Here is a 25,646-nt window from a genome sequence, read left to right as displayed (position 1 = left end):
TTACATAGATTTTAATAGTTATAAAAAGAATAACCAGCTCTCTTAACTATTGCTTCCAAATAATCATGCCCCACAATGCCACTCTCAACCCCCAAGGGTATTTTCTTCTAGACTGAATTTTTGTTCATTATGTAAGAGTGCTTTTACATTTTTTCTTTTATTTATTTGTTGTTTTATGCATTCCAGTATGTTATGCTTATGCTTGGGATTTCTTTTTTTATATAAATCAGAAAATCATGTTGTGATGAGAATTATTCATGGGTCTCTTCTGATACTGCAACTAATTTACCCTAAACTTAAACAAGCTTAATCTCCAGGAAAGCTCTCATGATATTCTACATAAACTATTTCAAAAAACAGTGGTCTAATAATACAGACTTTTTCAAGTTTGCTGAAGCACTTTTTATTTCTTCACTGGAATTTATACTTTTTCTATCTCAATGATGGCATAAAGAAGTCATGAAATCTAAAACCACATGCCTTTAATTTAAGAAATTAAAACAAGCAAATTATACTTCTAATGACAAATAAATGACATCATTTTGGAAGCAAATATTTAAAATCTTATAAAGGTATTAATACACATTAACTAATAATTTTTGAATCATTTAATTTCTATGCCATGAATTAGTCAGGGGTTTATCAAAAGACAATGTTTGAAGGAAATCAGAAAGTGCTCCCATAACATACTAAAAAATTCTTTGTGACTCCGTCCTTTGAAAGAGGATACCTCTTTTTAGATGAGGTCTCCTTTTTATCACCCACCCACTGCTTCATCTCACTGAAAGCAGCACAATTTCATCATTTCAGCAAGAGAGGCAAAGGGCTAAAATTAGCAGTTTCTGAACCCTCAGGAATAGCCACTATGCCATATCACCTGAGATTCCTGATTAGATTATGTCTGATTTAAAAAAAAAAAAAAAAAGTAACAAAACAAAACAAAGAAACAAAGAAGAAAACAAAACAGAAAACAAAAAATATCTATCTAGGCCATCTTTTCACCTTTCTTTATTTCATAAGAGAGAAGCATTTAACACATTTTTTTTGAAAAATGAAAAAGTACTAACAAAGCTCGTGTCAATAAAAAGTATTTCTTGTCATTACTGCTAAAAAACTTACCAACTTTTATATGCTAACAAAACTCAGTAATTTTATTGCTTTATAAGATAAAACATAATAACCTTAGCTCAAAGAGTATAGATCAAATTATTTTTGTGGCCTCTATCTATATATAGAACATAGTCAACTTCTCATGTCGAGGGAAAATTAATTCTCTTTTGTTCAAAATCCAGACTATCACTCTTAACTATATCTAAATCCAGAGAATAACCATGTGTAGCACATTGGATGAAACTTATTTCTGATGTACTTTTTTCACTAAATAAGATTTTAAGAAAGGTCCTATACTGTGATTTTTTCCCCCCATTATGTCTGTGATGAAAGAATGATTAGGATGGAACCTTAATCCCCTAAAGACAAAGTCTCAGCATCCAGCTTACCTGACAAGATTTTCATTGTCTCCAGTTCCCTTGCAAGTTGCACATTCAGTTCGTAAATCTTCAGCCTTGGGCTTCTTTTGTAACACAGACTGCCTTTGTCTTCTCTCTCTAGGAACTCTTTCCTGTCATACATGGAAGAAACAAAATATAAAATCACGATATGAGGAAAACAGAAATAATTTTAAGCAAGGAAGTTTCTCAAAGTTTAAACTATGCAAAATATGCTTAACTTATTCCAACCTCATGTTTTTCTTCCTCAGGAATGAAGCTTCGTTTTCGTCCTCTGGTTCTCTAAAAGAAAAGAAAGAAAGAAAGAAAAATCCACAAAAATATCCAATGTTTAATTAACAGTAAAAATAAATTTTCTCGGTTAAATGTTACTGCTTAGGTTAAGCACTTGGAAAGTTAGCAGCACTTCTAATTAATGCAGTACTTGCTCTATTGCACTTTGTTACAATTTATATCACAGAAAATAAAAATATGACAAATTAAGTACAGCCTACAGTAACAGTGCTTTACTTTTAAATAAAAAATATCTAAAAAGAAAAATAAGCTACAAAATTAGCTTGAAGATTTATGAACACCATAGATGTCATACTATGATGATTTATGAAGAACATTTAAACTTTCATAACTTACCATATATGACTTCTAGAGCTAAACCTGGACTCACACTACATCTATTGTATGCCTCTGTGTGTGTGTGTATGTTTGTGTGCTGCACAAACATGTCTGAGTAACAAAGAATCAATTTTTAATAGCTATGAAACAAGTGGGAGGCAAAGGTCTCAGATGTCTCCCAATCCAGTTAAAATAAAATTAACTAAAACATGGTATAGGTGACTTGAGCTTATTTATTTAAAATTCTTAAAATTTATACCCTGTATTTCAGAATACATTTACCATGTCAAAGACAACATTCGTATGTTTTAAAGTAATACAAGTACAATAGTATTTGCAGCCCATATGTTAAAAATCTTGACCCATGTAGCACAGACTCAGGAGATTTATAATTCTCATGTGAAGATCACTGTTCTTAAGAGAGAATGAAGAGAAAGGAGGAACTGCTTTCAAAAATTACTTTGTCTGACTGCTGAGATCAAGGAACATTATTCCCAAGTTATAGTAGACACCAAACAATTCTAAATTACTGTCATTTCAATTTTCCAGAGTACCAAGTCACTTGTTATTTAGTACCCTGGCCAACTACATCCTGTTTAATCTGCCCCTCGAGGAGAAGGGGGCAACAGAGGATGAGATAGTTGAATGGTATCATTGACTCAATGGGTATGAGTTTGAGCAAACTCAGGGACATAGTGAAGGACAGGGAAGCCTGGCCAGCTGCAGTCCATGGGATTACAAAGAGTCCGACACAACTGGGCAACTGAACAACAGATAAGCAAGAGTTAACTAAATCAGTCATTTAAAATAAGTAAATTTAAAGACAACATATTCAATTACATTTATACTGTCGATCAGTATATTTTGATTATATTATAGAAGAAATTAGGAAGAAAAAGTAAGGTACTCAGGGAAAGGTTTCAAATGCAGTCCACATTGGACATGACTGGGTGACTGAGCGCACATACATCTAATTTTAATTCCAAAGAATTAGTACTAAGCCTTGCTTCTCAAAATATGAATCATGGTTCATAAGCACTGGCATCCACTGGGAGTTAGTTAGAAATGAAGAATCTCATGCCCACAACAACACACTGAATTAGAACTTGTCTTTTCACAAGATCCTCAAGTCAGTCATACACACATTAAAGTTTGAAAATAGCCTTTAATATTGACAACACTTTCCCAAGTTCTAATTAAAACCTTAACGGCTAGCTCTTTGTATAGTCATCTTTCCCTTCTACGGCATTCCTTCCTTTTATGCTTCAAATTCTGTCCCCATACACAATTTCTCCCAAAACTGATAAGGACCATGTCATATTCATCTTTACAGACCCAATCAAACTAAATATAATGCATATTACATAGAAATTCAATAAATTTGTTTAAAATAAAACAAATATAAGTATTTGGATTGAAACTACAAATGAATACACCAGATAATACAAATAACACTGACAAAAAGGATAAATTATTGTTCCCTTCTCTAATAATCTATTTTCAATTTGCAAAAATTATGCATAGAGCCATTTCAATAAGGTGATCAAAATTAATCACCACTATCAAAGGAAAAATATAAAAATTACTTATTTTATTTCTATGAACATCTAAAGAATGTTCAAAGGCCTTCACACATTTCCATATTTCTCTTCATTCAACCCATCTTTTGTTGAGTCATCTAGTTTTTGAATCATCTACTCATTGATTTAATTTTTAAAGTATATATATCAATTCTCCAAGTCCATGTTCGCAGTTCTTTTAAAAATATATAATTATTTACCATTTCTGATTAATACTTCAAATTTTCAAACATCTGGTTTGATTCCATCAATTGGAAGCTTTACATACCTATGAAAGAGCTAATCTTTAGGTAGGTTGGTAAGAAGTCCAGGGCCCTCAAGGAGGAAGGGGTCCAGGGCCCTTGAGGAGAAAGGCGTCTGGGGCTCTCAAGGAGGAGAAAAGGACAAAGATTTTTTTCCTACATAGCTTTGTCTTAGTCAATATAACAATCTATCTTGCTCAAGGACATGTTTCTCCTTAACAAGAACCTTGTGACTAATCTTGTTATCTTAAGACATATATTGTGGCATATTGTGGGAGTGGGTCTGGTGAGACCTTTCTATTGTTAGTTCTAACCCTGTTAATTTAAGATGTATGCTGTGGGAGCCGGTCTGGTAAAAGTATATAAGGCCTTGATAAGATTAGTGAGTTGGATGCACTATCCTTCCCCTTTCTGATGTCTATGTCAAAAACTTTCTCTCCCTTTTTATACTTTAATAAAACTCTGCTACACAAAAGCTCCTGAGTGATCAAGCCTGGTTCCTGGTCCTGAAACTAAACCTTCTTTGGAGATCACAAGTCTGCTGCAATTACCATCATAAAGCATAATGCCACACTGATCCTATCTCACAACCACAGTTACATATCTCTACATTTATAAATTCTGTTTTATATTTTATGAAAGTAGTATTTTTAAGTGAATAAACATTTATAATTATCTAAGTCATTTTAACTTAAGTGTATATATTACAAGAAGGTAATCATTTATGTATTCCTGTAGTAATTTTAAATAACTAAATACAAGAAACCAACATAAATAATTTCTAGCCAGAAAAACAAGGTTGTTACTAGCAACATCAAATTATAGCATCTTAGAATTCTGAGAAAGCAGGTCACAGAAGTAACTTGATCAGCTGTGATCACACAGCTGATAACTGACTGAAGGTGAACTTCAAACCCAGGTCTCACAACTCTCAATTCAGTGATTTTTCTTGCATGATAAATCCAAGATTAATAATTTAATCCCACATAGAGATGAGTAAAACTATCAAAAGAAAGCAAATGTCTTATTCTCACTTGATAGTTAAATAAACTAACACTCTGACGTCTAAATGAAGTTCTTACATTTTGAAACACGTAAATGAGACAAAAGAGACAAATCTACCCAAAGGAGAGGAGACCTCAATACCTCAAGCTGACTCTATGTTCCACCCGATTTGGTACCCCATACATACAATGACTAACATGATCCGTTACCAAAGTGACTTATAGCAAGCTTCTTTAGCAAATATAACTAGCATTTCCAAAAATTAAAAATAAGAGGATTTAATCCAAACAGAATGCTTCACAATATCAAGTCCCTCAGCCAAGAAAATACTGAGAGTAGTGGGTTTTCCCCCTAGTTTTAACGACGTGCCAGCAACTGTAACTGTTGTAACTCACGCCAGTCTACAAACATAACAGACAAAATGTGTTAAACATGGTATCTTTAGTGAATCAAAAACGTAAGGGGAGTTAAAAAGGAGGAGAAATGACAGGAAAAACAAAAAGTTTGCCTCATCCAACAAGTTTAAATAATCCAAGAGCTTGCCGCATCTTAGATGTACATAAGTATTCATAACCAGGTGGTCATTTCATGGTATACATTGAGCCTGACACTACTTTAAGAGAGAAACAAGATAAAGCAGAAGGGAGAACATAGTGCATGGGAGAAGGAAAAAAATTACTTAACAAGTATGTGCTTTAGATCTTAACACAGATATATTGTCTAGATGTTCCAAATGATTGAAAGGTTATTTCCAAATTGTGCTTCCTTTTCAATTATTACACTCTTAAAAGTAAATGAAAGTTTGAAAATCATTCCAAATCTTAACACGCTCCTATGTTTTTCTTCTTTGTTGTTTTTGAAGAACTTTATTTGCTCAGGGAACACTGACTTTCTGAGCTGCTTAGATCAGCTCAGCCAGACCTGGCTCTATCCGTCTTTGACACATTTACTTGAAAACAGGAGTTAATAAAAACACCCACAAAGAGTGACATAATATTAGAGACAATGTATCTAAGTTAGGAAAGAATAAAACATTTGTAGCTATAAGCATCATTTTAATAGCACATTCATCTGAAATAAATATTTCAGTAACTTCACTCATTTGGACTAATAAACATGTAACAAATTTTAATTAATTAAATTAATCCTGGGTTATTTTAATTTATAATTAAGTCAGATGTACGATTATTTTCCCAAGGTTAGAATGACTCACTTCACAAATGAACTAAATTTAAAACTAAAAGACAGTGTCTCAACATCTTTGACATCATTAAGATGGATTTCACATAGTCATTTGTGCACTGATTTCTCTGTTTGACACACCTTTTTGATGACAAATCATCATTTACACAGATGACAATAAATAAGCCACATGTGGTTAGACAAAACGAAGAATGCCTTCCTATGTAATTTATATATAAAAAGATAAAATGCTTATTTATTAACAAAATTCAAAATTCAATGTTAATTGGGACAATTAAACCTTGAAAAACCTCTGTCACGCTGAAATAGCTTCAGATTTATGCTGAGGAATAAATGTCAGGGCTGTCTTGCACTGTTCAAAATGCTTCAATGAAATACATATACAGCATATATTTTTTTTCCCTTAAAAATAAGTATTTGTTTTCCAATTAAAAAATACATTAAAAACAATCATATATTAAAACTCATAAAATATTCAAAAGAAAAATGTTATACACATAAACAATGTGTGAACAAAGCACCATCTGTTTCTGTTGGCTATAGGCATACAACAGATGGAATGGTGATCACCAAAAATGAGTGTTTTCCCTTCTTGTCAACTGACTAGAGTTTATTTTTACCTAATTTATATTAACCAGGTTGGGAAAATAGGTGGAAAATAAAAAGAATATCATGACTAGTTTCACTTAACACTATAAATAAAATAACCACAAGCCTAAAAAGGTAAAATAAAAGCTACATTTTATATAACAAATGTTTCTGTAACACCCTTCTCATAGGTAATGGCATATTCAAAATAAGGAAAGTCCTGAAGCTCCACCTAGTCCTGTTCTCTTTATTTCATACACCTGGAAATAAATAAAAATGATGAATTTCCAAAAGGCAAAAAGCGTAACAGCAGCCTGTGGGTTCTGAACATGATTACTTGACATAAGGACACCCGCAGTGGCTCTCTTCCAAGTAGCCAAGGTGAATTAAGCATGGTTTAGTTCACCAAAAAATTTTTTGCCTAGGTTTCTTCTAAGGATCTACAACAGACACACAGGTTATATAATCTGTTTAGTACTTCAGAGGTCGCCTTGGGTGTGATAATAAACTAAAAAATAACTCTGATATCTAAAGCCCAGGTACATAATCCTTTCTTCCCAGAACTATATTAATTAATCAAAATCATTAGCATAAGATAACAAATTAAGACTTGGGCAAGGAATGCCTAGTTGCCTTTAGTCATTTCAATAGGGCTGAATCCAATGTTTCTATTATTTCTACTAACTAGCATCTAAAAATTGTATGTATGAAAAACATATTCCAGATTTTAAAATTTTCTGTTAAAATAGACTATACAACAGACATAAAACATATGTGTATGTGTAAAACTATTTTAAAAACAAACAAAAGCAGACTCTCAGATATTTGATTATCTTTCAAATGAAGCTTGCCACTTATAACAGACTACTGATTTGTTAAGTGAAATGGAAAACAGATTAACTGTGTTTAAGTCTATTTCTAGAATAATGATCTATAAAAGGTGAATTCTGAAATAAACATGGCTTCAGTCAAAGCTGCTAAAAAGTACTTTGACATTTTACTGCATTTATCTTTCCAAAAAAGGAGATACATAAAACAATATGAAAATGTATGAGACAGAAAGAAAGATCTGACAACTTCAAAGAGAGAAGAAGATGATACATTGTGTGTCAGAGGATGGAGAGATAGTCCCAACAAGCCCCTGTGGCACTTGTATAAAAGATGAAAAGTCACCAGATGACACAGAGTGTATAGAAAACGAAAAGAAAATATGAAAGCTTTCAAGTTACATTAAAGTTATTAGAAAATATGCCAAAAAGTACAAACATCAATTTTAAAGTAACTTCAAAAGGAACACGGGTAAGCTAATTTATATTTTCTTCAAAAGTAATTTCCTTGCCTAAAAGCAAGTGAAAAGTTTCTACATTAAAAAAAAAAATGCAGAGAAAATGTCTAAATAACAAGATACTTAAAGGGAAGGCTGCCTTTCGAGTAATTCTATAGTTTCACCAAAGAAATATGATTAAGACATACAAGGAGAAACAAACTAACTCCCTTCCTAACAATTAAGGGCTAGGGAAAAGACTTTCAAAGTATAATAAGCTTCTGATACACAGCAAAAGTGGAAAAGGACTCACTGGTAAAACACACACTAAGTACCTACTGTAATAGGTAACAAACACACAGCGGTGAACAGGACAGCCTCTGTCCATTTGGGTTCAGAACAGATAATTAAATGTATAATTATAAATTTGGAAAGGGCAACGAAGGTGAAGCATAAAAATGAAGTCACACACTGTGCAAATCTTTAATCAAAACTCTTCTAAAATTCAAGTCAGCCATAATTTATACTCTTAATAATGATACAAAGTTGATATAAAACTACATTCACCTTAAAGATGGGTATGGAGAAAATGCCTAACAAAATTGGAAAAAAATCATTCTCAAAGGAACACACTTACATGTGACACCGGTGACCTCAGGAAAGAATGGAAAAAGAAAGAGTTCAGATAGGCAAGAAAAAAGAATCAAGGACAGTAGCAAACACATTACTAAAATAACAAAGGAGGTGGGAAAGATACTGGAATTGTAATGAAGGCATGAGGTACCTAGATACCCAGGTTGCTAAGTAACTGTGAGAATAAAGATGGTAATTGGATTAGAAATGTAGAAAAGAAACCCACAACATACTGAGGGCACATTAATTTACTTTTAATCATGATTATTTCATATACATGAATCTTAAAATTAAAATCAAATATTATTTCATATAATCTCTACTCAATGCAGAAAAGCCACGGTTATTCCAGATAACAAGGCAGAATGTTCCATATAAGACAGTTCTAATTATCAGTTCCAGTTTTACTATCCAAACATCCTAGCATTCAGGTAATAGAAGTTTAAATATTTAAAGATAAATGAACAGGTCTTTATTATGTAAAGAGTCTCTGTTCATTCATCTGTTAAGCTAATAAACATACCAAAAAAAAAAAAATTATAAAGTAACAAGGGCAGCAAAATCAAATAACTTTATGGGAATAATCTTTCAACTAATTACTCCTCAGAGTACTTTTCCAGAACTTCATCACACTATCACATTAAGTTTTACTTTCTTAGATCATAAGAGCTAAAATTGAGGGATAATGGCAATAATGACACAGATTAATAATGCTTTACAACAGATCTATAATCTGTCACTTTTCATTTGTTTAGGAGTCCAACTACAACATCATTTTTGCACTAGTAGTAGAAAACAGATAACAGAAAAGTAGAAGGGGCTGCATCATTTCTTTTTCTTTTAAAATATAACAGTGTCATTAGCAAACAAAGAAATGCGTATCAAAACCACAATGACATACCCTAAGTGTTCCTGGGCTAAAATCAAGGTGTTGGCAGGCTGCATTCCTTTCTGGAGATTCTAGGAAGAGAATCACTTTGCTTGCTTTTCTATCTCCAAGAGACTGCCAGCATTCTTTGGCCCCTTCATCTACAAAGGCTGTACATCTCTGACTCATAGTCTACAGTCACATCTCCCTCTTACTTTCAGTTCAGCCATGTCCAACTCTTTACTACCCCATGGATTGCAGCACACCAGGCTTCCCTGTCCAACACTAACTCCCAGAGCTTGCTCAAACTCCCATCTATCGAGTTTGTGATGCCTTCCAACCATCTCATCCTCTCTTGTCCCCTTCTCCTCCTGCCTTCAATCTTTCCTAACAGCAGGGTCATTTCCAATGAGTCAAATTCTTCGCATCAGATGGCCAAAGTATTGGAATTTCAGCTTCAGCATCAGTCCTTCCAATGAATATTCAGGATTTCCTTTACGATTGACTGGTCTAATCTCCTTGCAGTCCAAGGGACTCTCAAAAGTCTTCTCCAACACCACAGTTCAAAAGCATCAATTCTTCGGTGCTCAGCTTTCTTTATAGTCCAACTCTCAAATCCATCAGAGAAGGCAATGGCAAGCCACTCCAGTACTCTTGCCTAGAAAATCCCATGAACGAAGGAGCCTGGTGGGCTGCAGTTCATGGGGTCACTACGAGTTGGACATGACTGAGAGACTTCACTTTCACTTTTCACTTTCACACATTGGAGAAGGAAATGGCAACCCACTCCAGTGTTCTTGCCTGGAGAATCCCAGGGACGGGGGAGCCTGGTGGGCTGACGTCTATGGGGCCGCACAGAGTCGGACACGACTGAAGCGACTTAGCAACAGCAGCAGCAGCATATCCATACATGACCACTGGAAAAACCATAGCTTTGACTAGACGGAGCTTTGTTGGCAAAGTAATGTCTCTGCTTTTTAATATGCTGTCTAGGTTTGTCATAACTTTTCTTCCAAGGAGCAAGTGTCTTTTAATTTCATGGCTACAGTCACTATCCACAGTGATTGTGGAGCCCAAGACAATAAAATTCTCTGTTTCCACTGTTTCCCCACCTATTTGCCATGAAGTGATGGGGCCAGATGCCACGATCTCCCACCAGAGACTGACCCAGACTTGCCCGTGAGTGTCCAGGAGTCTCTGGCAGAGGCATGGGTCGGCGGCCCGCTGCAGGGTCAGGGGCACTGAGTGCAGCATCGCACGCATGGGACCTTCTGAAGGGGGTCCCCATTATCTTCATTACCTCCACATTTTGGCCTCAGGTCAAATAACAGGAAGGGAACATAGCCCCCGCCCACCATCAGAAAATTGGATTAAAGATTTACTGAGCATGGCCCCGCCCATCAGAACAAGACCCAGTTTCCTCCTCAGTCAGTCTCTCCCATCAGGAAACTTCCATAAACCTCTTATTCTTTTCCATCAGAGGGCAGACAGAAGGAAAACCACAATCACAGAAAACTAACCAAACTGATCACATGGACCACAGCCTTGTCTAATTCAATGAAACCGTGAGTCAGGCCATGTAGGGCCATCCAAGATGGATGGGTCATGGTGGAGAGTTCTGACAAAACATGGTCCACTGGAGAAGGGAACAGCAAACCACTTCAGTATTCTTGCCTTGAGAACCCCATGAACAATATGAAAATGAAAAAGATAGGACACTGAAAGATGAACTCCCTAGGTCAATAGGTGCCCCATATGCTACAGATCAGTGGAGACATAACTCCAGAAAGAATGAAGAGACAGAGCCAAACCAAAACCAACACCCAGTTGTGGACATGACTGGTGATGGAAGTAAAGTCCAATGCTATAAAGAGCAATATTGCACAGGAACCTGGACTGTTAGGTCCATGAATCAAGGCAAATTAGAAGTAATCACACAGGAGATGGCAAGAGTGAACATCAACATTTTAGGAATCAGTGAACTGGATTAGGTGAATTTAACTCAGATGACCATTATGACTACTACTGTGGGCAAGAACCCCTTAGAAGAAATGGAGTAGCCATCATGGTCAACAAAAGATTGAGCCCATATAATATTGTTTAATCTTCCCATCTCACGATCCATAACTTTAATTATATCTGCAAAGCCCCTTTTGCCAAGGTAACACATAAAAATGCTCTGGGGATTAGGACATGGACATCTTTGTGGGGATAGGGGAATTATTCTGCCTATAACACTGTGGAAATCAAATGTACACACTTAATGAGCTTATTAAAGCTCTCATTCTACAGATGGAAATGGGGCATTTAACAGTAGTAACACTTGAAAAATAAACCCCTAAGTATATTACAATCACATAAACTCACATACTATTATTCTCAATGGTGAAAAACTAAAAGCATTTCCTCTAAGATCAGGAACAAGACAAGGATGCTCCCTCTCAACACTCTTACTCAACACAGTTTTGGAAGTCCTAGCTAAGGCAATCAGAGAATAAATAAAAGGAATCCAGATCAGAAATGAAGAAGTAAAACTCTATTTGCAGACAACATAATATTATACATAGAAAACCCAAAAGATACTATCAGGAAATTACTAGAGCTAATCAATGAACTTTAAGTAAAGTCACAGGATATAAAATTAATACACAGAAATCACTTGCATTCCTACACACTGACAATGAAAAATCTGAAAGCGAAAATAAGGAATCAGTCCCATATATCACTGCAACAAAAAGAATAAAACGCTGAGGAATGAACCTACCTAAGAGACAAAAGAGCTTATATACAGAAACTATAAGATGCTAATGAAGGAAATCAAAGATGACATAAACAGATGGAGAGACATTCCATGTTTCTGGGTTGGAAGAATCAATACTGTGAAAATGACTATACTACCAAATGCAATCTCTGGATTCACTGCAATCCCTATCAAATAACCAATGGCATTTTTCACAATAAGAACAAAATATTTCACAATTCATATGGAAACACATAAGACCCTGAATAGCCAAAGCAATTTCGAGAAAGAAGAATTTTGCTAGAGGAATCAGCCTTCCTGACTTCAAACTATACTACAAAGCTAAAGTCATCAAGACATATGGTACTGGCACAAAAACAGAACTATAGACCAATGGAATGAGATAAAAGTCCAGAGATAAACCCAAGCACCTATGGGTACCTTATCTTTGACAAAGGAAGCAAGAATATACAATGGAGAAAAGATAGTCTCTTCAATCAGTGGTGCTAGGAAAACCAGACAGCTACACTTTAAAAAATGTAATTAGAACACTGCCTAATACCATACACAAAGATAAACTCAAAATGGAGTAAAGATCTAAATGAAAGATCAGAAAGTATATAACTCTTAGAGGAAACACAGGCGGAACACTCTATGACATAAATCACAGCAATATCCCTATGACCCACCTCCTAGAGTAGTGGAAATAAATACAAACAAGTGGGACCTCATTAAACTTAAAAGCTTTTGCACAGCAAACTATAAACAAGGTGAAAAGACAACTCTCAGAATGGGAGAAAATAATAACAAATGAAACAACTGAGAAAGGATTAATTACCAAAATATACAAGCCGCTCATGCAACTCAATACCAGAAAAACAATCCAATCAGAAAGTGGGCAGAAGATCTAAACTGACATTTCTCCAAAGAACCTATAGATGGCTAATAAACACATGAAAGGATGCTCAACATTGCTCATTATTAGAGAACCTACAGTAAGATATCATCTCACACCAATCACAATGGCCATGATAAAAAATTCTACAAATAATAAATGCTGGAGAGGGTGTAGAGAAAAGGGAACCCTGTTGTACTGTTGGTGGGAACATAAATTGATACAGTCACTATGAAAGACAGTATGGAGATTCCTTAAAAAACTAGGAATAAAACTACCATATGACCCAACAGTCACACTACTGAGGAAACCATAATTTAAAAAGACACATTTACCCCAGTGTTCACTGCAGCACTATTTACAATAGCTAGGACATGGAAGCAACCTAGATGTCCATCAACAGATGAATGGATAAAGAAGCTGTGGTGAATACATACAATGGAATATTACTCCGCCATAAAAAGGAACACATTTGAGTCAGTTCTAATGAGGTGGATAAACCTAGAACCTAGTATACAGAGTGAAGTAAGTCAGAAAGAGAAAAACAAGTATCACATATTAATGCATAAATATGGAATCTAGAAAGATGGTACTGATGACCCCATTTGCAGGGCAGCAGTGGAGACGCAGACACAGAGAACAGACTTGTGGACACAGGGCAGGTAAGAGAGTGGGACGAATGGAGAGAGTGGCATGGAAACACATACACTACCAATGTAAAAGAGATAGCCAGTGGGAATGTGCTATATGACTCACGGAACTCAACCCGGGGCTCTGTGATAACCTAAAGGGGTGAGATGGGGTCGGAGGTCAGAGGAAAATTCAAGAGAGAGGGGACATACATATAAGGATGGCTGATTGACGCTGATGTATGGCAGCAACCAACACCACGTTGTAAAGCAATTATCCTTCAATTAAAAATATGTAAGTTAAAAAAAAGATTAAGAAATAAAATGCTACTTTGGATGATACTTCAGTAATATGAAGATATAAGGATTTCACTTCCTTTCTGTGTAGTCAAGAGATTACCCCTCTCCCATAGGACACAGGAGGTGTATTCTCTGGAGAAAAAGAACCAGAGACTCTGTACAAGGGGTTTTCAGGCACAGAGAAGGAAGCAATGAGGTAGCAAACATAAACCAGGAAGCATTAATGCAATTCTGCTTTCTAAACCATGAGGCCCTTAGCCCCTCTCTCCTCACCTTTCCAAGATCCTGACAGTCAAAATTACACCTATCAATGAGGAGATGAGAGACTACCTCTACTGAATTAATGTGGAAAAAAGCTATAGATACTGACATTTAGGGAGTTTCCAAAGAAAAAGCCCTGTGATCATAAAATCAACCTTTGGGGGAAACAATGGGCTTACCAGCCCTACAGGAACTTAATTACCTTTTTTAAAACAAAATATGAGTGGATGACTCCAAAGATTCCTAGGCATCTGAAAGCTTCAACATGAAAAAGATGAACATGAATAGAAATGAGGAAACCCAATGCAGAATACAGAAAAAAACTAAAAATTATAATATTCATAAGGATATAAAAGAAGTTTTTGTAATCATGAAATAAGAATACTTGCTGTTTTTTAAAGAAATTTGCTATTAAAAGAAACAATGAAAGTACATGGTCATCCTAAATGAGAAAGAGAAAATCTTAAGAGTTTCAAGAGAAGGAAAAAAAGAAATGCAGAAAGCAATACTAGGAGCCAGGAGTCAGTCAAGTAATACTTAAGAAAAAATATGTAGTATTTTATACACAGCCAAATAAGTAATGAAATACATTAAAATATTTATTTTTAGACATATAAGATCTCAAAAAACTTACCTCTTATTAATCTTAACTCAATAAGTCATTGAAAGAGTTGCCCCATCAAGTTAAGGGACTAAGTGAAAAAAAACAAAACAAAACTGAAATGCAAGCAACAGGAAATTTCATCTTTCAAAGGTGAAAAGAATTCCCAGGATGATGATGAAACAGAGTTCAAGGTTAACATTAAAAAAAAAAAAAAACTCACATTAGAACTGGAGGAAAAAGGTCTAAGAGAAAATATTTAAGAAATTATATGATATATGTGACTATATGGAAGACAGTGTATCAGAAATATTTTACAAGGTAGCTGAAGGTTGTGAGAAGACAGTCTTAGATTTAAAAATAAATTACAAACACAATGAAAGGCAAAGAGTTTATTTTTAAAACTATTCACTCCTTTCTTTAAAAATAAACTGAATAAGAATCCTCAAAATTTAATTAGTGAGATAACCTGACTGTATTCTTCCCTTCGGCACCTGCCTCACTCTTGCCTACCCAGCCTTAGACCAGTAATAGGGCAAAAAGTGTGTCAGTGTTAAGTTCATAAAGTGTTTATAGAGTTATTCTGTTGTTCTTCGTATTTTATCTCTGGAAAGTTAATATCATGAAGAAGTCAATATAAACCTGGCTAAGTAAAAAAATCAAATGTTACCTTGGAAATGAAACAAAAGGAGAACTTAAAAATTTTTTTTAAAATAAAATCATGAAAATAAGTTATCCTATACATCTGGTGACCCACTTTCTTGGAATCATTCACACAATTTTTTCAGAAGGAGACAGTTACAAAGGTAACTGCCAGAAAGGGAAAAGATAAAGGTTACCAACAAATGTGATCTTTAAAAATAAAACAGAACTAAAAACTCTAAAATAGTTACAAAATACCACCAAAAATTTCCAGATTATTTGAATGTCAATGTGTATATTTTAACCCTCCTATAAACAGTCTTATGGATAGAAAATAAATACAATTGTGAAATTTAGAAAGAGACTTTTGGTTCTAGGAAAGATTGCCTATCATCTATTTTATAAATGAGGATAATGAGTGCAAACAAGATAAGTAAATTACTTATTCAAGGTCACACAAAGGGTTACTGGCAGACTATGGACTAGAATTCTAACCTACCATGTCCAGGAACTTTCCACCACATACCATGCTATCTTTCAGGTTTCGAGGCTATCTAAAACACTCAAGAATTTGATTTTGTACCATTTATCTTTTAAAGGAAATAATGCTACAAAGAAATTGTCCTAGAGAGGAAAATACCATTACAGTTTCAATGGTTGGTTATTTTCTCAAGCATAATTAGAAGTCATAACAAATATAAGATATTTTCAACTAAATAAATACAAGAAAGCTATTTAAGTTCAAAAAAAAAACCTCTTCAATCAATATAGTAATGATCAAAAATTCCTTAACACAGGAATAATTTAAAGAGAAATGAGCTATCCTAAAAAAATGTTCATATCTATTTATATGAAAAAATTAAGTAACTGAAATATTAAGAGACTTTTTGCTGAAGGTGCTTTAACTCATTTATCATCAATAATTTTAATTGATAAGTAAATCTGTACTAACATTAGCTATTAAGATTTGATCCAATTAACTTATTTAAAAATTTGCAGTTACTAATGCATACTCATAAAATGCATACTCATAAATGCATACTCATAAAAACATGTAAGAAAGACACAGGTGTTAAATGATAACCATATGTGGTTCAAAATTTTTACATTACATTTTATGCTAAAGTATCCAAAGCTTTTACACGTGTTCAGCTTGCTGTTACTTTAAAAATTTCAACTTCTTTAATACCAAGGTTTTCAGCAGTGGAAAATAAGGACTTTCTCAGCCAGTAGAATACTTTCCTACTATTGACAGCAATAATAGTCAAGTTGTCATCTTTGTTGCTTATCTCAATCTTCTGTCTTTCCTCTTCCATTTCAGTTAGCATGTTACCTGCAAGTGTAATTTAATGTCCCCCTCATATGGACACTTTACCTTCTAGTTTATAAAATATTACATTATTTGAGGGTCAACTTTCTATCAGCATATTTCTTTGAGGACACAGACCATGTCTTCATTTTAGTGTTCCATTCAGCATCTATTGCCCAGTGCCTTACCTCATTAGTTGTTCAATGGATATATGTTGAAAAAATTAATCTGATCATGGTTCAAGAGTAGGACAAGGAGTCACAAAGACCACAGAACATGGAAGGACCTAGATATCCATGTAGCCAATTTTTACTGCTTAATATATAGAACTATTCACCTCAGGAAAAAATATGACCAAAGTGCTCATGTAAAAGGTAATTCCCTACAATTTTGACAACTGTGAAGAAAATGTAACATCAATTCATGTTCTTATATACTACAAACAAAAGTTCATCTTTACTGCACTCTGAAAGCTTACCCAAGAGGACAAAATTAATTAAAGATCAAGCCACTGAGGCTGAGAATTGTGTTGCATGCATTACAAGTCACTGTCTACCCTCTACATGATGTGAGATAAAGCTGGAAATAAGCAAAATCAGAGAAGATGAAATAACTACAGAATTACTGGGATCTCTAAAGATGTGAGGAAGCACTTAAGTCTTAAAACTAGAATATTATTAAATCGTAAAACAGTCTGTCTGATCAGTTCAGTTCAGTTCAGTTGCGTCCGACTCTTTGTGACCCCATGAACCGCACCACGCCAGGCCTCCCTGTCCATCACCAGCTCCTGGAGTCCACCCAAACTCATGTCCATTGAGTCGGTGATGCCATCCAACCATCTCATCCTCTGTCGTCCCCTTCTCCTCCTGCCCTCAATCTTTCCCAGTATCAGGGTCTTTTCAATGAGTCAGCTCTTCGCATGAGGTGGCCAAAGTATCTGAGTTTCGGCTTCAACATCAGTCCTTCCAATGAACACCCAGGACTGATCTCCTTTAGGATGGACTGGATGGATCTTCTTGCAGTCCAAGGGATTGAAAGTAAATGTATCACTTATTAGTAAAACAGCAACCCACAAGGTCAACAGTATTACAAGTTGTTCTGGCTCAATGACAGAGAAACAAACTGGAAAGGTGGAAGAAGGAAAAATAAACTATTTGAAATTAGTAAAAAGAAAGTACTATAATAAAAAGTCAGAGTTGAAAGGTATTACATTGTCTTCTGTAATATAAGAATCAAAGGGAAAACACTATGTGAAGTATGGTCATTTTACATTTAAAGGTGGAAAGAAAAGGGAGTAAGGGATGGGGTGGGGGAAGGAGTCTGGAAGTGTTGCTTTTTATGGCACCTACCACAGGCAAAGTATCACCGCATGAAGCTGCAGTTGGTTACTACGCTAGATCGTCTGTGGTCAATCTGGCAGGCACACCACCACCACCACCACCACCGTGTTCATGCAGCCTCAGGCTGGAAACCACATTTCCCTCAATATCCTGGTCTGCACAGTTTCATGACAGTACCTCATATTTGAAGCAGATAAGTAAAGTGAAGGCCAGTTTTTCTCAAGAAGTAACAGGGCTCAGGTGCTTGGTTTTTTCAGATGCTGCAGCCTTGCAGACCTTTACATCAGCTCCCACTTCACAGTCCTGACAGGCTTTGTAGACCTTCCCACAAATACTCACTATTCTACCCACTTACTACCAGTGATGTTCAGGCTGAGGTCTTCACCGAAGTTCTCTATCTAATGTTAGCTCCTACCCTCTGCTCAGTGCTTCAGGATAATTTCATCAACAGTCTCTCTGCTGTTCAGCAGAGCTCCTCCAACCCATGGTGATCTCTTCTTGACATTCAGGCCCTCACCTGTGGTATAAGGCCAGAATTCTTTATAGAATGCCTTCCATTCTCCGGACCAGATCCTTAGTTACTAAGCTGCTGGAAGCATGAAGGTCCTGTGAAAAGTCCAGGAAAGGATCTTGTCTAGAAAGGCAGCCTAATAAAGTAGTTAAAGGGCTCAGGAGCTAGTAGTTAAATCTGATTCTTGGTTCTACCACTTTGAAGCTGGATGTCCTTAGATAGGTAACTTAAACTCTCTGCCTCATTTTCTCATTTGGCAATGATATTTAGCAATGGCAATGAAATTAGTAACTAATTCACAGGGTAGCTATGGCAAATGAATAAAATTAAATACATACTAAACAACAGGTAGTTCTGTGAAAAATACCATTGGTAGCTTGATAGGGATTGCATTGAATCTATAGATTGCTTTGGGTAGAATAGCCATTTTGACAATATTGATTCTTCCAATCCATGAACACGGTATGTTTCTCCATCTGTTTGTGTCCTCTTTGATTTCTTTCATCAGTGTTTTATAGTTTTCTATGTATAGGTCTTTTGTTTCTTTAGGTAGATATACTCCTAAGTATTTTATTCTTTTTGTTGCAATGGTGAATGGTATTGTTTCCTTAATTTCTCTTTCTGTTTTCTCATTGTTATATATAGAATGCAAGGGCTCAATTCCAGAAAAATAAATGACCCAATCAAAAATGGGCCAAAGAACTAAACAGACATTTCTCCAAAGAAGACATACAGATGGCTAACAAACACATGAAAAGATGCTCAACATCACTCATTATTAGAGAAATGCAAATCAAAACCACAATGAGGTACCATTACACGCCAGTCAGGATGGCTGCTATCCAAAAGTCTACAAGCAATAAATGCTGGAGAGGGTGTGGAGAAAAGGGAACCCTCTTACACTGTTGGTGGGAATGCAAACTAGTACAGCCGCTATGGAAAATGTGGAGATTTCTTAAAAAACTGGAAATAGAACTGCCATATGACCCAGCAATCCCACTTCTGGGCATACACACTGAGGAAACCAGATCTGAAAGAGACACGTGCACCCCAATGTTCATCGCAGCACTGTTTATAATAGCCAGGACATGGAAGCAACCTAGATGCCCATCAGCAGATGAATGGATAAGGAAGCTGTGGTACATATACACCATGCAATATTACTCAGCTGTTAAAAAGAATTCATTTGAACCAGTTCTAATGAGATGGATGAAACTGGAGCCCATTATACAGAGTGAAGTAAGCTAGAAAGATAAAGAACATTACAGCATACTAACACATATATATGGAATTTAGAAAGATGGTAATGATAACCCTATATGCAAAACAGAAAAAGAGACACAGAAATACAGAACAGACTTTTGAACTCTGTGGGAGAATGTGAGGGTGGGATGTTTCAAAAGAACAGCATGTATATTATCTATGGTGAAACAGATCACCAGCCCAGGTGGGATGCATGAGACAAGTGCTCGGGCCTGGTGCACTGGGAAGACCCAGAGGAATCGGGTGGAGAGGGAGGTGGGAGGGGGGATTGGGATGGGGAATACATGTAAATCTATGGCTGATTCATATCAATGTATGACAAAACCCACTGAAATGTTGTGAAGTAATTAGCCTCCAACTAATAAAAAAAAAAAAAAAACACACAACGCACACAAACCCATAAAAAAAAAAAAACAGGTAAAGTTTCTTAAAATATGCTTTTCAACCCTCTTCCTTCTTTAAACTTACTCCTCCTATTTGTACCCAGTAATAAAAGAGAATAATGGTTACTAAGACACTGAAATACTGGAGATGGGATATTTATGAGTCAATGGAAGAAGTGTTACCAAGTCTTATCTCTGGAGCAGGAAACAATATGTGAAGAATTTTATAAAATCACATCATTCCTGTTTTATTTATTAATACTTGAATTATATGCTATGTGTCTTGAACCATCTCCATACTACTTTTCTGTATGACTCATTCATCATTTTTTTTCTTGTTCTCTGACAGATACACCTATAGAAATGTCAAATAATCAAAGTTCAAAATATATACCCTTCTTATAACGATAGATTCAAGGCATGTGAATTGGGTTGGAGAAAGGGAATTCCGGGAAAAGAGTTATAAGAGACTGGATTTTTAAATTTCTTACAACAAAAAAAGTATTCACATTACATTTATAGTTAAAACTTAATTTAAAAATTATTCTAACATTCAGAATGCTAAATTTCAGAAACACTGATATTTAGCAATTAAATATGAGAAAACATTAAAATACAAAACAGAGAATCTCCATGTTTGTATTGGAAGGATATTTTCTGAAAGTATACTATTTTCATTCTTATACAAATAGCTCTTTTAACCCATTTGAAAAAAAAAATAACACTAAATCTTTAATGTTATAATTTTTGTCAAGTAACTTTTCTGGTTAATCTTTTTATGATCTTTGGGTAGAAAATATTTCTAATAGAAAAAATAATACTGAGACTACTTGCCTTGAAAAGTATCTACATTTTATTAAATCTACTGTCTCAAAACAAGATATATCCCTTCAGATTTCTGTATATTCTTATTAAGGAAATCAGAGAAGAATGAAATAAAAAATGAATTTCTTCAGTATCCAAATAATAAGAATAAAGTAGGTTAAACAAAGTGTTCTACTCCCTGTTGCACCCTTTGGTCGTAATAAATAGCAACTGCCTGTCAGCAGGAGAAAGTGGATGCCAATTCTCTAGTAGTCGCTTTGCTTTGCACAAAAGAGGCATTAGAGCACAAAGATTGAGTCTATGGGCTCATCTGTCTTAAGAGTGACCAAACCAAGCAAACAAATCAAAAAGATATTCACTGCTTAATCAAAAAAGTTGAGATGTAACAAGACAAATGTTTTAGGGGAATTTGGGATAACTAGTTAGGAAAGGAAAAAATGTAAAGAAAGCCACCATGCACTTCTCCAATTTCACTCAATACTCCTTTTTTTCCCACAACGGGCTTCACAGTACTCCATGTGGTAGAAAGAATACAAACCAAAACAGAGAACAATAAAATAAACATATAAAGGCAGCTCACACATACACATGCCATCAGTGTACTTATTGATTTGCAGCTTCTAATTTTTTTTCTTTTTGATTTTTTAAGATATCAATTTCCTCAAGGTAAAATAATCTTCAAATGTTTTATTAACTTCTACAGCATTATACTGTGATTGACAAGAGTGTTGCCAACTCTCCTGCACAAGCTTGAAAAGGAAAACAGTTCACAACAGTTCAGTTTCACACCAATTGAAAGTACAAAGAAAAAGTGTTAAATGTAATATTGAATGTGAAGGAACTCAGTTTTAAGAGTCAGTAGGTGGCTATGTGTCTGGCTGCTCATAGGTAACACTATGCTATGCAAAGACACATGACCATTCTGGTACCAGATGAGAGTACCACATTCCCAACTACGTTATCTAATGATCAAATGTTTTTACAACTATTCCATTTGCACCACAACTGTATGCTCTTCTACAGACCTCAGAAAAGACACTAGTTCTTAATTCAGCTATCTGGGTGCAATTCCTATTCTTCTCACTATCTGTAAGATCACAGGTAAATTACTGAAGGTTTCTGTGCCTGAGTAATACATAAGTTGTAATAGCTAAATACTAATTTTTTTAAGGGGGAGTAGGATGGAGGATTACTACAGTGTCTGGTATATGATCAACCCTCAGAAAATGTTACGTATTATTACTATTAAACTATTCTTTGTAAGAGTAAATATATACTCACATCCACTTCTGACTTATCTACCTTTGAAAAATGTTATGAAGTAAAATAGCCAAAGGTCAAATAATAGGAAGAAATATAAAATAATAAGGTACTTGGATTTATTAGCAGTATAGATAAAAAGACGTTAAATTATTACCAGCAACACACTAGTATTTACTCAAATATTCCAACACATGAATGCCTTCCTTCTCCCTTTTACTCCCTCACTACCATGATGCTATTTTTAAACATAAAGATATAAAGTATATTAATAAAGTATGTTTATAAAGTATAAAAGGAGAGAAATTAATAACAGAGGATAAGGAAAACTATTCAATGAAAATGGAACTTCAATCCATAGCAGCTCTGATCATTTTTTGTTTTCAATGGTTCTTGGACAAAGAGATTAAAGTTCTGTCCACTTAATTATACTGTAAAGTCTTAATTTTTTTTTAAATAAAATCATTCTAACAGAATATCAATTCATACACCCCACAATATGGGTTTCTGAAAGAAGAAGAAATCATTTCAACTAGCATGAAAGAACCCCAAACTACTTTTCTAAAAATTATGCTATCACTATAATCTAACGGAACATAACAAATTTGACAGAAATGGAAACTTAGAGAACAAATGATCATTTGAACTGTTTTACTGAGTGAGATACTATTTTGAAATGAGAAAATGAAGTTTGAGGTCTGTCATGAATCCTGTATGTCACAAGGGTAAAATTTTCTTCAAAATTTTGATAGAATAATATGACTACTGTAAAATGAACTTTTACACAAAGAAACTAGAGAGAAAGAATATGATGAAAGGCACTGGACTAAACTGGAAAACTTAAAAACTTCCTTATAATTCTAGGCTAAAAAGCAGACAGGTAAATTAGAAAAAAATTGAATCTTGTTTTAAGTAATACTAAACTATAGACTTACAAATATCACTATAATACATACAAAATTTCCCTCTATATGATAACTCCAAAGTTAATGCTAATATCATTCCTAAAGATGTCTTTAAACAACAAAGAAACTAGAAAAAATGTTCCCTAAGAAGATAATCTATGCAAACACAGACATAAGAAGTAATAACAGCTTTTTCTCTAAGATCTTAAGAACAGCCGCAGATAATATCACCAAAGAGTTACAGAAGAATATTTTAGAAATAGAAACAAGTAGGCTTATTTAAAGAAGTAAAATTCTCTCTCATTCAACTGTAAACAAAATATATTTGTGAAATCTAAAAAATGTTTTAAACTAGTGGAAATTATAAAAAAAACTATTTCAAGTTCATCAATTTAGAGCATCCAAAACTAAATATTTCAATTATCTAAAAGATAACAATTCCCAGATTCGCCTCATCAATTTCAAATGAGGCTATAACACAAAACTGAATGAAATAATCCAGGTTATTTCTCTTAAATAAAATCTTTTAAGTGATTATAATATAGATGGTTACTACAGATTAAAAAAAAAAAAAAAAACTTTTAAGAAAACTGTTACTGTAAGGGAAAGAAAAAATAAAGCAAAAACCAAACAGATAACAAAACAGGTGAATGATGACAACTATCCCTAAAAGTATATTTACATCTCCCTTAGGGATAGGCAGATTTGTAAAATGTGCCTGCCTTGGCTCAAGGTAAGAAAGTGAAAAATGTCTCCCCTAAGAATTCATAACCGCAAGCCATTGCTCAGCTTTGGAGTAGAAATTAATGATACTCATGAAGTGGAAGAGACACACAGGACAAACTTTTATTAAAATGGCCTTAGGCTGGTAGAGCTCCCAGGCACCTGCTAATAACTAATATAAATGTTTTTTGGAAAAATTTTTTAAAACTTTGACCTGAGAGAATTTTTATAAGAAATAGGCTAACAACCTGATAGAAAAGCTGAATAAGATATGCACATACAACCAACCAAAAATACATAGATGCTCTAAGTCAACTAAGTATTGAGAGAAATGCAAAATAAAATGACTCTCTACTATTTACATTTATCACAATGGAAAGCATTATAACACTGGACAAACCAAGTTTGGCAGAAAAAGCAACATCACTCATTGCTGGTATAAGTGTAACCTGGTTTAGAAAATATTGCACTTACCCAGCAAAACTGAAGATGCCAATATCCTGTAACTAAGCAAATCCATGCTTTGCTATATACCCTAACTCCTTGTTACCAAGCTGCAGAAGAGATTTAGAAAAATATTTAAAGTGAAATTGTTTATAAAAGCAAAAAGATGGAGGGCTTCCCTGGTGGCTCAGAATTCACCTGCAGGTGCAGGAGACACAGGTTTGCGCCTTCATCTGGGAAGACCCCACATTCCAGGGAGCAGCAAAGCTTGTGCACCACAACTATGGAGTCTGTTCTCTAGAGCCCGGGAGCCACAGCCCAGGCAGCAACTGAAGCCCGTGCACTCTAGAGCACGTGCTCTGCAACAGAAAAGCCATCAGAATGAGAAGCCCTCACCCCACAACTACAGAGTAGCCCCTCCGTGCAACAACTAGAGAAAAGCCCACAGAGCAATAAAGGCCCAGCACAGCTAAAAATAGATAAATAAAATTATTGTAAGTAAAAAAACGGAAACAAAACTGCCAAACTATTACTTCGCCAACAATGGTCCGTCTAGTTAAGGCTATGGTTTCTCCAGTGGTCATGTATGGATGTGAGAGTTGGACTATAAAGAAAGCTGAGGGCCAAAGAATTGATGCTTTTGAACTGTGGTGTTGGAGAAGACTCTTGAGAGTCCCTTGGACTGCAAGGAGATCCAACCAGTCCATCCCAAAGGAGACAGTCCTGGGTGTTCATTGGTAGGACTCATGCTGAAGCTGAAACTCCAATACTTTGGCCACCTGATGCGAAGAGCTGACTCATTGGAAAAGACCCTGATGCTGGGAAAGATTGAGGGCAGGAGGAGAAGGGGACGACAGAGGATGAAATGGTTGGATGGCATCACCAACACAATGGACATGAGTTTCAGTGGACTCCGGGAGTTGGTGATGGACAGGGACACATGGCGTGGTGCGGTTCATGGGGTCGCAAAGAGTCGGACACGACTGAGCGACTAAACTGAATTGAACTGAACTGATAATGATCTATTTTCAATAAAAAATGACATACTGGTGAAAATAAACGAGCTACAATTACACAGATCAGCATTTAAGAATCAAATCAAGGTAAAGTTG

The 25,646-nt window shown here is 35.1% G+C and overlaps 1 protein-coding gene across 14 annotated transcripts in view; it reads right to left on the bottom strand.

Annotated features, from left to right (window-relative positions):
• Positions 1-25,646, bottom strand: part of PHF14 (PHD finger protein 14) — a 203,542-nt gene that overhangs the window by 110,985 nt on the left and 66,911 nt on the right. For all 14 annotated transcript variants that reach the window (XR_006268455.1, XR_006268454.1, XM_043462730.1 and 11 more), the window contains exons 15-16: positions 1,740-1,790; positions 1,500-1,621 (exon numbers count right to left, since the gene is read on the bottom strand). Coding sequence is in view for 12 of the 14 variants with exons in the window: in XM_043462730.1 (XP_043318665.1) it covers positions 1,500-1,621; positions 1,740-1,790 (173 nt within the window). In the remaining 2 variants the exon portion in view is untranslated. The remainder of the gene's footprint in view (positions 1-1,499; positions 1,622-1,739; positions 1,791-25,646) is intronic.

The sequence above is a fragment of the Cervus canadensis genome, chromosome 3, assembly GCF_019320065.1.
Source record: "Cervus canadensis isolate Bull #8, Minnesota chromosome 3, ASM1932006v1, whole genome shotgun sequence".
Lineage (NCBI taxonomy): Eukaryota > Metazoa > Chordata > Mammalia > Artiodactyla > Cervidae > Cervus > Cervus canadensis.
This window is presented reverse-complemented; position numbering and strand designations above follow the sequence as displayed.